The sequence below is a fragment of the Lepus europaeus genome, chromosome 2, assembly GCF_033115175.1.
Source record: "Lepus europaeus isolate LE1 chromosome 2, mLepTim1.pri, whole genome shotgun sequence".
Classification (NCBI taxonomy): domain Eukaryota; kingdom Metazoa; phylum Chordata; class Mammalia; order Lagomorpha; family Leporidae; genus Lepus; species Lepus europaeus.
Window position 1 is genome coordinate 2,033,779 of NC_084828.1, and position 17,648 is coordinate 2,051,426.

At 55.6% G+C, this 17,648-nt stretch overlaps 1 protein-coding gene across 1 annotated transcript; it reads left to right on the forward strand.

The window, feature by feature from the left end:
• The first annotated feature begins 14,094 nt into the window (after nt 1–14,094).
• LOC133777356 (keratin-associated protein 10-4-like) lies at nt 14,095–15,114 on the forward strand. Its single transcript, XM_062216901.1, has one exon. The coding sequence runs from the start codon at nt 14,095–14,097 to the stop codon at nt 15,112–15,114; it is 1,020 nt and encodes a 339-aa protein (XP_062072885.1).
• Nucleotides 15,115–17,648: the final 2,534 nt, after the last annotated feature.

Genomic DNA, 17,648 nt, shown 5'->3' on the forward strand with positions numbered 1-17,648 from the left:
GATGGCCGTGTCACGGTCTCCATGCCATGAGCTGCTCGTTCCCTGGCCTCAGCAGCAGACTGTGTGGTTAAGCAAATTGGACGGTCTCATGGATCTGGGGGTCAAGCTGTCAGCAGGGCCTGTTCCTCTGAGGCCACGTGGGAGGACCTGTCCAGGCCTCCGTCTGCTGCTGGTGAACCTGGGCTTCCCTTGGCCTTGGCGTGTAGCAGCCCTGCCCAAGCCTCAGTCTGTGATCACAAGGTGTCTTCCTGGGGCTGTGCACCTGAACCCCCCTTTCTGGGGACCCCGGTCTCTGTTAGGGCCTACCCTGCTGACCTCATTGTAACCTGACCTGAATGGGTGCCTTCCCAGGGCTGGGGCACTCAAGGTGTGAGCTGCTCCAGGCAAGGACTGATCCCAGGGCCATTTCTTGAATCGTGGTTTACTGAGTGGCTGTCGGTATGCCCTCTGACTCCTCGGCCACAGGCTGAGCTCATTGGCCAGTGGTGGACACATGCGCTTTCCCACCTGACCATGGCCCTCATCACGGCTCCAGGAGAACCATGGCCTTGCATGGAAAGCTCGTACTGGAGCCGTGGTGATGGCCAGGGCCAGGGGGTCGTGCCCAGGGAGCCTTCCTTTGTGACCTCTCGGCTTCACTTACAGGCTTTCTTGTCGGGGTCAACGTGTGCAAGAGCCCATCTTCATTCTGACAACTGCCACACAACCAGGGGTCAGGGACCTGCTCTGGACACCAGCATGGTGGCCACTCCTCCCCAGAGTGATCTGGGACACCCCCCACCCAACACCACAGCAGCATCTGCTCTGGACCCCACTACGTTGTCCAGAGACCCATGGGGCTTCTATGGCCTGATGGGGGCTCAGCCTGTCCTTGTCCCTGGTGAGCCTGGTCCCTGTGCAGAGGACTGGTTGGGAGCACTGCAGTACGCCCCTCCCATAGGGTTTGTCTGGTGTGTTCTCGGGGTTCCACTGAGGTCCCCGCACTTGGGACAGATCCCACAGCAGTGCTGACTCTGCTGTAGCAGAGTTGCAGGCTGGGGCGTCATCACTGGTGAGGCCACTGTTGCTCCTCTGTGATTCATGAATGGTTTGGGAGATTCTTCCCGACTTTGGGGAGACCCCGCTCTGCATAGCTGTGGGGGTCCACGCTGATGGAACTGTTCGGATGCTGTCGGCTCCGGCTCTCGCGGGCAGCTTCATCCCTTCTGTGCTGGGCGATTTTCTCATGAGCGCATGTTGGATTTTGTGGCATGTCTTTCTTCACGTGGAGACAATCAGTTTCCTGTCTCAGTCTGTTTCAGGGTGAATTCCCCTAGCTGACTGTTAACACATTTTGGCTCAGAAGTAGGTTCACTGGAGCTGTGGAGCCAGCGCCGAGGTCCTGGGTACCCGCATACTTACAGAGCTCCTGCCCAGATCCCAGGCCTCGGGTGGGCGGTGCCCGTCTCTATGGGGTTGCATCTGCAGGTTCCACTGAGTACATGTCCGAGACCTCCGGGAACAGCGGCGTCTGAGCTGACCACACCGCCCGTTTCCTGAGCCCCCAAACAGAATGGACTAATGGTTTATGCAGCGTTTGCGTGAATCAGAGGCTCCACACGCGGCAGCCCGAGCAAGCTCCGGGCAAATCCTGTGCCATCTGACGTCCTCAGATTCAGTGTCCTCCATGGGGTGCCTGCATGCTCGTGAGGGCCTTGGTCCCTGTGTGTCCGGGGTTTTTGGGTGTGGCAGCTGTTTCCTCCACTGCTGTTTCCTATACAAGGTGACACAGAATTGCCTTTTATCTCCTTTAAATAAGGGGTACAATTTTCCAAGGCACTGGCGCCTCCTCAGTGGAGGCCTCTCTTGGGTGCCAGTGGCCCTCGTGGCAGTGGCCGCTGCTTTCCTGGGCTCCGGGGTGCATGCCGTGAGGACCTGCTGCCAGGGCTTTAAATGCGTGTGCATGCGCAGCTTGTAGGGCGCCCTGGTTCTCCTTGCAATGGCTGTAAGATGTTTGGAGTCCTCCCTTTTTGTCCTTAATATCGGAAATCTCTCTGCCCCCTCCCCCTTGTGCTCTGCCAATGCCGTCGACCCTCTCAGTCCACTGGGGGCGATCCCTCCCCTCTCCCTGGCCACCCTCATGCCCCTCCCTGCCGGCTCCTCTGCCTTTCTTTCTCTAGTTTCCAAAGGCTGAGCTCCGCCGACTGGGTCCACACCTTCCTTCCCTTCTCACCTCTGCGCATCCGGGGGCCTAACCTGGCCCACAAACTGAGGCCTTGGATGTGCCCGCCCTAGGGCCCTCCTGGCTTGTTTCTCAGAGTCCCAGCCCCAACATGCGTGTCCTGTGGCTGTGATGTGGTGAGGACTCACGCGTGCTGGGATTTGAGTGCAGGCAAGCACTGGGGCCTGGGGCTGTTTCCAGGGCTCCTCTGCTGTTCCTGCCTGCGCCTGCCAACTGGGACATGGAGCAGGCCCGGAAAGCCACTGGATTGTGGGGCTAATCCCGCCTGGCAGGAGACAGCAGTGTTTCCTCCTGCAAAATCCTGGGGTCAGAGGCGGGAGCAGGAGGAGGAGGAAGTGTCCTGGGTCCTGGAAGGAGCTCCCTGGGTGGGATCCCAGGCGCGGAGTGTCCGGTATTGGAAGAACTGGGGATGATGCTCTCCGTCCCCAGGCCGGCCCTGGGCAGTCTCCTGAGACGCCATCCCTGCACGCCGCTGGACCACACATGAGAATGACAGGAAGTGAAGATCTGGCTTCGAGCTGGCAGGCGTGTGGCCATGGGTGAATGGGTTCCCAGGCTCTGTGTGAGCCTCACCAAGAGCCCTGCTGCCCACCATGTGCAGTGGGTGAGACAGCAGCCCTGGTGACGGGCTCCAGCCGGCAAACTCAGGCTCGTAAGATGCGGTCACAGGATGAGCCCATCCAAGCAGATTCCAGGTCTGAGGGCCCCAGCCACCTTCAGGTCACAGGATACGGCACTGGGGGATGCACAAGTCGGCAGGGGCAGCCTGAGTAACGCAGGCCCTGTGCTGCTCTCGGCCTCCATGTGTCACAGGTGCATGGTCACTCGGCTCCAGTTGGGAACGAGGCAGTGACACTCACTGATGGTTCTCACGACAGACGCCTTCCACTAAGACTTTCAGCCTCACAGAGGTGTGGCAGAGCACACGCCACAGAAGCCACACTTGGGATTCCGCACTCGGAGCCTTCCTGGGCGGCTATCTGCGGCCCCATCCTCTCCTCAGCCATGGCGGGAGGGAAGTGACTGTGCTCAGCACGGCGCTTGTGCTAAGTGTGCGGTGGCTTGGGCGCAGTAAATGCATTTTCCACTCAGCAGTATGTTCCACCTTCTCCAGCTCAGCTGAGCTCCTGACAGGTGACGGTCTCCAAGGTTCCATTTTCCAGGTGAGGCTGAGAGGCTGAGGGAGCCGTAGGCCAGATCTGGAGACCGTGGTCTGTTTTAGGGTCCCGTGTGCAGCCAGCTTTGAGCTGGTCTCTCTGGCTAGCACATCCCTCTGCCAAGCTACACTCAGCTTCAAGGAAGCCACTGCTCCCTTCTGAAAGGACCATCACAAGAAGCCAGGCTGGCCCCAGCAGGGCTCCCACGGGCACGTGGACCACGGATGGCCCCCGGTGTGGCCTGTGATGGATGTGCGGCATCTCTGGCCTTCTGGGTAGGTCCTGGGCTGAGCCCTGTCACCTGTGCCGGGGCAGAGCTGTGTCGTTTCCTGGGATGGCCACGGAGGAGAGTGTGCTCAGGGAGGCTGTGATCGGCACCAAGCCAGCTTCTCCCACTCTGTCCATGGAGAACTCCCTCAGGAAGAGACAAAGCTCCCTGTGTAGGCAGGGAACAACACCACATCTGGGGTGGGTTTTTGCCAAAGCAAAGCCCTCTCCTATTTGCCCAGATTGCCTGGAGTGGGGAAGGGGCTCTACATGGCCCAGCCATACCCTGGGGGTTGGCAGTGCCACAGGGAACCCGCCCCCCCAGCAGGGTCTCTCAGAGGCTTGGGGTAGGCCTTGGGTGCACAGAACCTGCTGGGCCTCAGTGGGCATTCCTGGGGCCAAGCCCAGACTCTCTAGGATGTTGGTCAAGGTCCCAGAACAGAGTTGTCCCCCAATCCCCACCTCCAGGGGCCAGAATCCTACCTGTATCATAGTGGGACCTGTCCCTCCTCCAGGTGTTGGCTACCTTTAAGTGTTCATGACAGTGGAGAAAACACAGGTCCTTCCTCATGGGTGCTCCATGGCCTGGTGGCTTTTTAAGCTTTTTAAAATTTATTCATTTTCATTACTATTCGAAAGGCAGAGACACTGAGAGGAAGACAAAGAGAGATCTTCCATCCACTGGTTCACTCCCCACATGGGCGCAACAACCAGTGCTGGAGCCAGGAGTCAGGAGCTCCATTTGGGCCTCCCACGAAGAAGAGGCCTAGTGCTTGAGCCATCCATCACCTGCTGCCTCCCAAGGTGAGGATTAGCAGGAAGCTGGACAGGAAGTGGAACCAGGCACTCAGATACACAATGCAGGCATCCCAAGTGTGACGTAACCATTGTGGCAAAAACCTCCCTCCCCACCCGGTGGCTTATCCCATAGCACTGTGCAAGGTCACGAGAGTTGCCGCACTGTTGGCCTCCTGCGGTCAAACACAGCATCGTGTACTAAGACAGCCTCCCATCCACACGTGCCCAGGATCCTTCTGCGGCCATGGGCCATGCAGCCATGCACGCCCACAGTATGTACTGTGAGGGAGTCCCACCTTGTGCTGGCCACGCCCACAGAGCAGTCACAGCAGGGGCACTCGCTGCCCCAAGAGCACAGCCAGATTCTGCAGAACAAGGATGTGCTTGTCCCATGCCAATGGGGGACTGGGTCAGGGGGGTGCAGTGCTCTGCAGCTCACTCCAGCCTGGCGGCCATGCTGTGCAAGGATGGAGGGGCCTGGGGCCCTCTCTGCACCCAGCCTGATGCTCCAGACATGGGGCAGAGGGCTCGGGCTTCTGGTCCAGACCGTGCCACTCGCCCTGGTCTGTGGCTGCAGGGGTCTCCTGTGCCGTAAAATGTTCGACGTGGCGTTGCCATTTGTATGGAGGCTGATGTACTGACGAGCAGGAGTGCCATCCACTGCTCATCCTCCTGTGGCTGTGTCATCCCCACCTCCCCAACTTCCCTCGTGTCTGTACCTGCGATGGCCCTGTTTCCTGTCTGCTGCAACATCTGCCTGATACCTGACCACGCTGTGGACAGGCTGCTTTCCTTGAGTGGAGAGAAGTGGGCTCGGCTTTGTCCACTTCTCCCTTTTCCTGGCGAGTGGTCCTTGCCAAAACCCCGCCAGCAGCCAGCTCTGTCTCCTGTGGCCGCTGCTCCCAGCACCCTCCAGGAAGCTGCACCTGCCTGCTGCCAGCCCCTCCTTTGTCTTGGAGGGAGTCATCCATGCAGGGGCAGCTTGGCCAAGGGCAGAGACCCTCCAATTGCCACCCCCTGTTCATGGGGTGCTGCACGTAGCGGGGTGTCTGTCATGGTTCTCCTGTGGTCCAGACCACTTCACAGCACTGACCCCAACACCCCCCATGGCCCAGTGGAGCCACAGCCATACTGCTTCAGGAAGGTCACTGGTTCGACTCCTAGGGAGGGTGCTGCTCAGATTTCTGGGTCATTCCATAGGCTGCATGGCCAGACTGGCAGCAGGGCCAGAAGGCATCCCAGCCAATCAGCTGGCCTGGATGAGCTGCTCCAGAAGCCCCCATCTGTCCTGAGGCTCTCCACGTACCCCCTTTGCTTTTGCCAGGCACATGTCAGGCCGCATCAGCCCAGCAGGTACCTCTGACGACTTTGAACTTGGAAAGGGAGCCTCTCCCCAGGGTGCAACTGCTTCAGATGCGGGCCAGGGGGAGGCACTGCCCAGCTCCATGGCAGTGTCCAGGCCCATGTGGGACACGGCACCGTGCGACAGCACCTGGACAGGCTCTGCCAGGGCACATGGCACACAGAGGCCTAGTGATGGGATCCTTCTCCCAGGAGCCCCACTACGGCAGGCCTCTCTGTGTGAGGGCCCTGCTCCCTCCTCTGAGCACGCACAACCAAAAGGCAGGGCCCACTCAGCCTGGGCAGATTTCAGGAGTGACACGCGGGCAGCCAGAGGCAGTTGTTACCACTCCTCACTAGGGTCTGGGACGCTCCTGGGCCACAGCTTGCCCAGCTGTGGCGAGGGCAGAGCCGGCAACCTAAGCAGCAAGCAGGGCCCTGCAGTGGGGGTCTCCGAGCCACTCAGCGATTCTGACCAGGGAACCTTTAAGGGCAGAGTGAGGCCTGTGTGATGCATTCTGAAGAATCACCCTCTGCCACAAAGACGGATGACACGGTGGCCCCAGGGCAGAGAGACAGGCTCTGCCAGGCAGACGTCCTCACAGGAGTGGTGTCTGTGCAGGCTGCAGTACTCCCGGCCTTGGCCAACGGTTCCTATCATCACCCCCTTCCCAGGCCCCCAGGTTCACAGCTACTAGCTTCGTTGGTGAGGGCCTGACAAGAGACTCCATTTTGATTCTGGCAGCTCTCACAGTGTGCAGAGCTGAAGACACTGAACCCAGAGCCCACCTCTATGCCCCAAAAATGCCAGAGACAACAGTCATCACCCTACAGGGACTCCAGCCTAACCCAGCTGTGCTGTCTTTGCCACAGACCTGCGGCCCCTGGACCTCCTGGCAGAGGCAGTCCCTTTGCACAGCGCCATGGGCGGAGTGAGGACGGTGCAGGTGCAGGGTGTGTGGGGCCTCCAGCTCCAGGCCACCGCCCCCCGTGCAGCGAGCTTCCCTGCCTCGAGGATCTTCTTCAGGTGTGACCTCTTCCCTGAAGAATTCTCCATCGTCATGACCTTGAAATGCCCCCATCTCACACCCAAGGTCAGTGGCACTTTTTGTCTTTATGTCAGGATACCCTGTTCCCTCTCCGAGGCTCCCCATGCCAGTGGTGCAAGGGTGCCACTGGTCGGGCACGGTGAGGACTCAAGGGCACCATGGGGATCAGAAGAGCCTCGCCTGGCTAGGTGGTGAGGTCCCCGTCACTGGGACATGCATGCGGGGTCTCGGGGTCTGTGCTGGTACTGCCTGCCGTTATAGGTGCAGAGCTTGGAGTCGCAGTCTTGATGCCCTCTGGCAGGAAACGGTGAAACCACAAATGCAACCTGCGCTGGCTGGCCCCTCACCTGTTTGCTGCCCCACGGATCCCAGACCCAGACTTACCCCTGCCTCTCCCCCTCCCAATGGTCTGCAAGGTGGAGGCCAACGGTGCTCGTCGGTCCCCCTCCCCCACGGTTCCTGGGATGATGGGCGTCATGTGTGCAGCAAACTCCTCTGGAGTGGCCAAGAGTGAGGTCATGCAGGTTCGGGGAGCCCAGGTCTTCCCGGGGGCGGCAGCACCCTGAGGGTTTCCTGGGGTCGGCAGTCCTGGCACTTCCTGTTGACTTCTCAGCCGTCCCATTCCTGGTCCTCTTGTCTCATCTCCTGGAAAACCCAGCTGCTCCACTTTCAGTGACAGAATTTTCCTGTCCTATAATTTCCATTTCACTCTTTTATACACACACACACACACACACACAAATTCCCACTTTCAGTTTAGATTCTTCATCTTGCCAGTTATCTTACTGAATGCAGCTATAAATTTTTTAAATATGATTGACTGATTGGTATGAGAGGCAGAGAGAGCTCCCACCCAGTGGTTCACGCTCCAAAACCCACAAATGCTGGGTATCAAGACGGAGCTGGGAACCCAACCCAGGGCTCCCGCAGGGACGGCAGGGACCTGACCGCTTGGGCCATCACCTGCTGCCTCCCAGGGTGCACACCAGCAGGAAGCTGGGATCAGGAGTGGAGACGAGACTCAAGCCCAGGCACTCATGTGGGATGCGGGTGTCTGGCCTGGTGAGTGAACCGCTGTGCCAGCGCCTGCCCACCGGACTCCACCGTCTGGTTCCAATGATGCCATTGTGTGCCCAGCTCTGTCCCTCATTGGTCTGGAAGGCACCTGCCGCCAGCCATACTTTCTCCTTTCTGTCCTACACAGCAGTTTTCCACAGCCGTCCTGAGATGTCATCCACATACCCTACAGTCCTGCCCTCTTCAGCTCTTGCCCTGGGCCCTGCATCGGCCTCTGCCCTGAGCGGCACCTGTCCTCCTCTCTGGCTCTGTGCACCCACCTCTCTGGCCACACGAGTGCACTGCTACGATTTAGGATCTTGTGACTGGCTTCCTGTGCTCAGCACACCGCCTTCCCGGGCCAGGTCAGGGCACAGTCAGTGCATCGCTCCCTCCCGTGGCTGAATAGTGCTCCTGCGGACATCTGGATTCTGGTTGTCCACTCATCCGGCGATGGACACTTGAGTTGCTTCCACCTTTGGGATGACGACTGTTGCCGAAACATAAGCATTCACGTATACTGTTTATGTCTTCTTTTCTCTTGGGTCTACACCTTGCGGGGAATTCTCCAGTCAGGGTGATTCTGTGATGGCTTTTGGGGGAACTTCAGACTTCTTTCCCGGGTAGCACCGCCATTTTGTACGCTCTCCAGTGGTACAGGGCCTTAGACGTCTTCATGTCCCAGCCAGCACGAGCTCTATGGTTCTATCCCTCACGTGGGCAAGCACTGGTGTCTCGTCATGGTTTGACTTGTATGTCCCAGCTGAGTCATTGCACTGAGGATTCTGCTGTGGTGTGCTGGCCATTCTTGTATCTTCTGTGGAAATACCTGTCCAAATTCTCTGTGAAGGCTTTTCACTGGGTTAATTGCCACTGTATTGTTCAGGTATAAAAAGTTCTCTGTATATTCAATAAAACTCCCTTGTCAAATACAGGATGTGAAGTATTTGTTCCCATTCTGTGGACTGCAGTTTTACTTTCTTGATAGAATTCTTTGAAGCACACTTTTTAATTTTTATGAAGTTCAACTTCTTTTGGTGCTTATACTTTTGGCACAATATTTAAGAATCTGATGCCAAATCTGAGGTAAGACTTACCCCTGTGTTTTCTCCTAAGAGTTTTACAGACCTAGTACTTAGATTTAAATCTCTGATTCATCGGGGTTGATTTTGTGTATGATATGAAGTAGGGGTCCAGCTTGCTTTTTTTGCATATGGCTATCCACTGTCCTAGCAGCATTTGTTAAAAAGACAAAATGTCCCCCTCTGGAAGGACTTGGCACCTGTTCTGAAAATTAATGGGCCACATACTTATGAGCTTATTTCTGGAGTCTCAATTTCATTCTATTGACTTGTCTATTTCTATGCCGCAACCACAGTGTCTTCAATACTATTAAGTTTGTAGGACATTTTAAAATGTACTACCATGAGTCATCCAACTTTGCTCTTATTTTTCAAAGTGTTTTTGTTGTTGTTAACCTTTGCAATTACATATTAATTCCAAACAAATTTGCCAATGTCTACAAATAAGTTAGCTTGGAGTCTGATAGGGAGAAAATAAATCAGTAGGTAGATTTGGGAATGTTGCCACAGCAACAAGGCTGCACCCCCTGACCCCCGAGCATGGGTGTTTGGCCATTGATTCACATTCTTTTAATAAGACAAAAGCCATGGTTTATAGCCTTCAGGGGATGTGTTTTGTACTTCTTTTGTCAAATCAAGTCCTGTGTATATCTTTTCCTTTGATGCTATTACATATAGAATCCTCCCAATTCCTTTGGCTTTTCCATTGCCAATGTGTAGAAATAGAGTTGATTTTGGTGTGTTGATCTTGTATCTGCAGTCTTGCTAAGTCATTTACTAGTTCCGTCTTTCTAGTAGATTCCTTAGGGCTTTCCATGTGTGAGATCATGTCGCCTGTGAGTAGAGAAACTGTGGTTTCTTCCTCTCCAATCTCCACACGTGTTCTTTTTCTTGCCTAGTGCCCTCACAAGAGCTGCCAGCACCAGGCTGGACAGAAGCGGCAGCACACATGCCCGTCTCCTTCCTGATCTCAGGGAGAAGCACCCGGTCTTTCACCCTGCGTGTGGTGTCCTCTGTGGGCCACACATGGAGGAAGTTTCCTTCTGGTGCTGGCTTTGTGATTTCTGTTTTCACAAGAGTGGTGGCTATTACTCAGTGCCTTTTCTCATTTGTTGACATCTCATTCCGCCTGTTTTGATACACTGTACTACACTGTCAATCTCCCATTCCTGGTGATGCTGAACAATTCTTTTCATGTTGCAAGAGTCCGTATTGTGTTGAGGATTTTATAACCACCAGACTCAATGGTCTCTACTTGTATTTCCTGGTGATGTCTTTGTACAGTTATGGAATGTGAGAGCAGAAGTCATCCTGGCCTCACAGCATGGGCTTGGAAGTATCGGCTCTTCTTCTAGTTGTTAGAAGAGTTTGTGCAGCATTAGCTATTAACTCCTCTTGATCTATTTCTGCTCTAATTTTTATTATTTCCTTTTCTGTGCTGGCTTTATATGTAGCTGTTGTCATTTCCCAATGTTTTAAAGCAGGAGGCTGAATTATTGATTGAGACCTTTCTTAAAATAGCTGTTTACAACTATCAACTTCCCTTTAAACAGTGCTTTTGCTGCATCCCACACACTCCAGCAGTTTGGTTTCCATTTTTACTCACACTAATATATTTTTATTTGCTTTCTGATGTCTTCTTTGACCCTTTGATATTCTAGCACTGTGTTGAATTCCCACATTCTTGTGAAGTTTCCAATTAGTTCTAATTCCACTACATTGTAGTCAGAGAACACACTTGGCATCATTTCTCTGCTCTGTGACTGACTGAGGTTGGGGTCACGGCCCAGCATGGGTCCTACCCTAGACAAGGCCCCTGTGCTGTCAGCCGCAGGTGCCTTCTGCGGTTGTCAGGCGGCGTCACTGCAGACGTCTCCAGGTCCTCTGTGCTTGTACTGCTCACGCCTTCTGTGTCCTTGGTGATCTACTTAGTCATTCCACCCGTTATCGAAATGGACGCAGTTGATGTTGTCAATAATGTTGCTGAGTTGTCTATTTCTGTCTTCCTGTTGCATTTTACTTGTATTTTGCTGCTCTATATCATTTGCATTTGTTTGTTGTATCTTCCTGATGGGTTGACCTTTTAATCATTATAAAGTGACCCTATATTTCTAGTAAAGGTTCTTGTTTTCAAGTCTATTTTGTCTGAACTCAGGTCAGCCACACTTTTTTATAGCTGCTGTTTGCCTTGTACAGCTCTCTCCATCCTTTTACGTTCAATCTGTTCCTTTGAATCTCAGCTATGTCTATGACGTAAAGCATTTACTTGAATCTTGTACTTTTCAATCCAATAGAACAGTCTCTGCCTTTTGAGTGGATTATGTAATTCATTCATAGCTAATGTTGTTCTTGATATACAGTTGATCCTCATTATTTTTGGATTTTCTATTTGCACTCATTTAAACTGATTGTAACCTCCAAACCCATACTTGCGGGCTTTTGTGGTCACTCATGGGCATCCACAGGGTGGTAAGAAAATGTCAGCCCCCAACACCTGGCCCTACAGAGGCTAAGCAAGGCGAGACTCCGCCTCCTTTCAGCCTCGTACAGGAAGTAGCTTCGGGGGCCCTTTTAACACCGCCTGTCCCGGTGTTTGTGTTTTGCTGTTGTGATTTCCCTCAGTGTGATGATGGAGGCAGTGCAGTGTCCTAGGGCACAGGCTCTGTCGTGACTGTGGACACGTGTGTGTCAGACTCATCTATGCAGTTGTGAGTTACAGTTGTTGGGTACAAACTCAACGCTGATGCATAAGCTGTAAAATCACACACGCACAAAACAAGGTGATGTACTGCTAACCACATGACCAGAACTTCTCAGGAACCTAACTCTGTATTTCTGCTAGGAACAAAGTGTAACACTTGCTTATTCAATATGTTCAGTCCTGGCAGTGGCTTCATGTGACGTAATTACCAGCACAAACAAAAGTCAGCGGTAGTCGCCTTGGTGTCTTCTATTTTACTTTTACTCCTGGTCCGTCCGACATCTTTTCCTGCACTTCACTCTTCTCTTCCTTCTTTACTCTTTTTTGGCATCAGGTGAAGATCTTTCCAACGCAGCATTTTGATTTAGTCCATGATGCCTTCACGCTGCTGCTGTAGCTTGTCTGTAGTGGTTGCCCACTGCTTACCATACTCTTATCTTATCAAAAGTAACTTCCGACTTATGGTAACTTAATTCCAGTGAGGATAAAAAGAATTTGTCCTGTGTATGTCTATTCCCTTTCTGTTTCTGTGGCTTCGTTGTTCCACGTACTACATCTACAAATGGAAAGGCCGGACTTTGTGTCTTCACGATGACTGATTCCTAGGGTTTCTTGACTTTTAAAGATGCTTAGAGAAGACGAGAGTAGGTTCGTGTTTACTGCCTGGTCCCCTCGGTCCTGCAGACGTCAAGGTCGGCCCAGTGCAGCTTTCTCCCCATGCACTGTTTCGTGCCATGGTGCTCAAAGCCATCAGGCTTCTGTGTGGCACAGGCCCAGCCCGACATAGTGCACGTTCTCACACAGTTTCCTTCTGAGAGGAGGAAGCCGTGCGTGCAGAGTGCCCTCTACCACCGTGTAATTCCTCACCGTGCTCCAGGTTTTCCACTGAGTTTGACTTCTGCCTGGGGCCACTTCTCACCTGGACTCCAGGGCACGCACCCAGAGATGTCACCCTTCAGTATTTTATTTATCTAGAATGTCTGCCCTTGCCGTCAATTCTGAATGATGGCTGTGTTGGATACAGGATTCCTGGCTTACAGTTTTGGCCCTCTGAGTACCTGGAGTACTGATCACCCACCACGCCCCAGCCATTAGTCTGATGATGTCGATCACTGAGCTCCCGGGGTTCCTGTGGATGTGACCTGTCATTTCCTCTCGCTGCTTCTGGAATGTTCTCCCTTTCTTGACTTCAGATTTTTACTTTCCTGCGGTTATGTGGGTTTTCTGTCCTACTTGGCACTGGCTGGTCTTCTTGAATGTGTACATGAAAATATACTTGGAAAGTTTAGGTCCTTATTTTTTGGAAATAGGATTTCTCTACTGGGGATCATGCATGCAGACTCCAGCAGGGTCCCCACCCCACCATCAGAGGTCAGTGGGGCCACAAACCCTGGAGCTCGCTGCCCCCAAAAGCACTCATTGGGCCTGGGCTGATTCTGGAGAGATCCTTGCAGCTCTGAACTTCACCAGGCTCCAGCCCTTGCCTTGTCAGAGGTCTTGGTGGAGTCCAGTGACAGAAAGGGCGGGCGGGGGCCTGCTATCCAGCCCACAGTTATAGTTCCAAGCACTGGGCCATAGTTCCCTACATACAGACGTGACTGTTCAAGGCTCCATGTGCAGCCGACCCTGTTGTCTGTACATTTACCATGACATGTCCAGAAGATGAGTGGGGCCAGCACCTCTGGTTGAGTTTCTGGCCAAGGAAGATCATGTCCATGAGAGTACAGAGCTTGCTAGGATCCATACCTGGGATCTGTAGGAGCCATGAGGACTGGGTATGGTGCAAGTATTATGCGCTTGATCAGAAGGAAGGGTCTCAAAAGTTTGGCTTGCAATGAATCAAAGGCTTTCTCCCTCGTGGTCATCCCTCCTGTGCTGAGTGGGCCTGCGTCCGCTCCTGTCCATCCCCCCACTCACAACCAGCAACGAGGACGCACAGAGCCCATCCTCAGTGTGACCAGCACAGCCCAGTGTCATTGGACCCATCACAGTGGAATGCACGTCTGCCTTCCCGCAGAGCCTGGAGCCTGAGTTCCCCGTCCTTGTCCCCCTCTGGAGGAGGATTTCATTTAAAGACGACCCCGGGGAGCAGCAGGCACTGGCACTGAGAGCGCCTCACGGCTGCTGCTGTGCCCATGGAGCGCTGTGGCAATCGGCTTCGCTGCTGGTTTTCTCCAGGATAAAGCAGGGCGGGACAACCCAGCACAGCTCCAGAGAGCAACAAGACAGCAGCATCCATGAAGTGTGAACAAAGAACAAGAAAACAATGAAGCTCCCAAAAGCCAGGAAGCAGGAGGCTCCACCCAGCGGCTGCTGGGAAAACAAACACCACAGAGGGGTATAAAAGCCCCAACAGCCCTGAGCACCTCACATCCTCACCCACTCACTCACTCACTCACCCCTGCCCAGCTCACCGCCCACCATGTCCGTCTGCTCCAGCAACCTGAGCTATGGCAGCAACGTCTGCATGCCCGGCTCCTGTGACCCCTGCCCCGACTCCTGGCAGGTGGACGACTGCCCAGAGAGCTGCTGCGAGCCCCCCTGCTGTGCCCCCAGCTGCTGCGCCCCAGCCCCCTCCGTGACCCTCGTCTGCACCCCAGGGAGCTGCCAGTCAGTGTGCACCAGCTCCTGCAAGCCCCTGTGCTGCCAGCAGTCTAGCTGCCAGCCGTCCTGCTGCTCCTCCAACCCCTGCCAGCAGCCCAGCCATGTGACCCTCTGCTGCAAGCCTGTGAGCTGTGTGCCCGTCTCCTGTGTGTCCATCTGCTCTGGGGACTCCTCCCCCTGCTGCCAGCCCTCCTGCAGCCCCTCCCCCTGCCAGCAGTCCAGCTGTGTGACCCTCTGCTGCAAGCCCGTGAGCTGTGTGCCCGTCTCCTGTGTGCCCGTCTGCTCTGGGGACTCCTCCCCCTGCTGCCAGCCCTCCTGCTGCTCCTCCAACCCCTGCCAGCAGCCCAGCCGTGTGACCCTCTGCTGCGAGCCCGTGAGCTGTGTGCCAGTCTGCTCTGGGGACTCCTCCTCCTGCTGCCAGCCGTCCTGCAGCCCCTCCCCCTGCCAGCAGCCCAGCCGTGTGACCCTCTGCTGCAGGCCCGTGAGCTGTGTGCCAGTCTGCTCTGGGGACTCCTCCTCCTGCTGCCAGCCGTCCTGCAGCCCCTCCCCCTGCCAGCAGCCCAGCCGTGTGACCCTCTGCTGCAGGCCCGTGAGCTGTGTGCCCGTCTGCCCACGCCCCTCGTGCTGCCAGCCCAGCCCCTGCCCCTCGTCCTGCTGCAGACCCTCCTCCTGCGTGTCCCTGCTCTGCCGCCCCGTGTGCAGGCCCGCCTGCTGTGTGCCCGCCCCCTCCTGCCAGCCCAGCTGCTGCCGCCCGGCCTCCTGCGTGTCCCTGCTCTGCCGCCCCGCCTGCTCCCGCCCCGCCTGCTGTGGCCTCTCCTCGGGACAGTCCTGCTGCTGACCGACACGTCCTGCCCTCCAAAGTTGTCCAGGGCAGACACTCATTTTCACCTGGCACCATTAGCTCCTTTTCCCGCCTCATGCCCTGCATCCTCGTGGGCAGGCTGGTGCCGTGCTGGCTCTGAGTCCCGCTGATCCATGCCTCTGCCAGCCCTTCATTAACACACCAGCTAGATGTGTCCTGCCCCGTGGGAGTGACCTGTCTGACCTGCTTGTTAACAAATAAAGCTGCCTGTGCTCCTCTAAGGTCTCCCTTGTGTGTCTGGGCGAGCCATGGGCAGAGAATGGCCTTGGCAAGTGGTGGGCTCGTTTGGGACCTGGCCTGGAACTGTGTCCGGGGTGACTGTGCTGGGGGCAGGGAAGCCCTGCAGGCAAGGTGGCCTCCAGGCCGTGCATGCTTTCCCTTCCCCCTGTAGACATGTGCCAGCCTCGGTCAGTCCATCACACCAGCAGCGTCCCTGAGAGCACAGCCACTCTGGCTCCACCTGCTCAGTGCTGCCGGTCAGGGCTGGGCCCCCGGCGGCCTGTCTTCTACAGCCTCTGGTGGGATTCAGTGGTCGGTCCCTCACAGCTGCAGACAGTAGGCCCCTGGGAGCAGCAGTGGCCTGGTCGCCAGCTGTCAGGCCTGTGAGCACAAGAGGGTGACGGCTGCCAGTGCCTCATTGTGGCCTGCACACCCTGCAGGCTACTGGAGTCACCCCCGGCCACTGCTTTTCCTGTTTGTGCTTCCATGCCCTTGGTCTTCCTATTCCTACTCCAGAGATTCCCCTAGACCCCAGCCCCAGAGGGAGGAGCTCCTGCCTGGGTCTTGGCCTGAAGCTCCCCATCCTGGGGCACTGAAGCCCCCTCGCTGACCTGCAGCTGCCGCTATGCACCAACTCTGACCCCTGGGCTGAGTCCCTCATCCTCCCACAGCGCTACCCTGAGCCCTGTATCACTCGTTAGCCAGGTTTCACAGCCCGTGTGCTCCCAGCTCCTCTGGGCAGACCACACAGAGCTAGGAAGCCACTCTCGGAGCACTGCAGGCCCCAGGAGGACAGGGTCCTTCTTGTTTCCTTTTGCTTTCCAAGTCCCAAACCTGCGGGGGTGAGGGATGTGAGGGGCACATGCACAGCAGGGAGCAGTGGGCCCCCAATGTCCAGGGTCTGGTGTGCAGCCAGGAGTGGGCTTGCCCCATCCTGGACCATGTCACCATCGTACACCCTGCTGGTGCAGTCAGCAGGCTCAGCACCTGGGAGCTTGGAGCCGCAAGGGGGCTCCTTGAGCTGGGGGCCCTGGCCCCCTCCAAGTGCACCCCACTGGGTGGCCAGCCTGGCTCTATCAGGGGGCTGCACCTCCCTGAGTTGGAAACAATGCAGTGATGAGCTGGGCCAGCCCTGTGCTGAGCCCTGCAGGCATGGGGAGATGGCAGCCCAGGCACAGGACGCCCCCTAGTCTGTCCTGATGGCCAGAGAGGAGAGGAGCAGGCCCCACACATGCCCTTGCAAGGCTCACAGAGCTCCTGCCTTCCCTCATTTTGCCACGTTTGTCTGTCAACGTTGGGCACTTTCTTTCTGGCTTTTACATTTGATTTTTTTTTCATCTAAGAAAAAATATTTGATAAACTTCACAACTGATGATTTCACTCCTCATCCTGCCATTTGGATGCATTTCTTTGCTCTTGATGTTGCTTCTGTGTCTGTTGCTTTTGTCGCTTCTCAGTCTAAAATACAGGGACAGGCGTGGTGCTCTGGTGAAGCTGCCGTGGGGATGCCTGCAGCCCGTACTGGAGAGCCTGGATCTGAGTCCTGGCCCCACTTCTGCTAATGCACGCCCTGGGAGACAGCGACGACGGCCCCAGCACGCAGGCCCTCGCACCCACATGGAAGACTGGCCAGAGCTCCCGGCTCCTGGCTTCGGCCCAGCTGTTGCAGGCATTTGGGGAGTGAACCAGTGGATGGAAGACCTCTCTCTCCCTCTTTCTCTGTGCTGCTCTGCCTTTCAAATAAATAAAAATTAGTTAATTGATTTTAATAAGATCTTTGAGGATCTGGTTTCTTCCTTCATCGTTCTCCAGAACTTTAGAAGGCGTGCACTGCTGTGCTTCTGGCTGTACTAAGGAGGAGTTATCAGTTTTCCTTGATGTGGATTTTTAGTTACTAAAGTCAGGAATGAGCAGCGTGGCTGGGGAGGCACCGGGTAGGGCAGGAGCTCCTGTCCCTCGGCGTCTCTGCCTGGGATCTCGGGGAAGGGGACCCCAGGAGGAGCGGAGCCCCAGTTTACCACAGCCAACAAATGGCACCAGGTGCAGTGAACTCAGCTCTATTTCTCCCAGCCTCTCCAAAGTGCCGTCGTTCCAGCGTGTGCCCAAGCTGCATGTCTAGGGCTCGGCAACTGCGTGCGCCCAGTGGCTCCCCTGTTCCATGGCATAGGACGAGGCAGCAGAGGGTCCTGGCAGTCACTGAACCCGGCTGCTTCACAGGATGCATCCAGTGCAGTCCCTCTGTGATTCACACTTGCACCTCCTGGCAGGAGTTCCAGCTGCACTACAGTTCA

Excerpts from the sequence above, each read along its gene's own strand:
- LOC133777356 (XM_062216901.1), top strand. The coding sequence starts at position 14,095 with ATGTCCGTCTGCTCCAGCAACCTGAGCTATGGCAGCAACGTCTGCATG.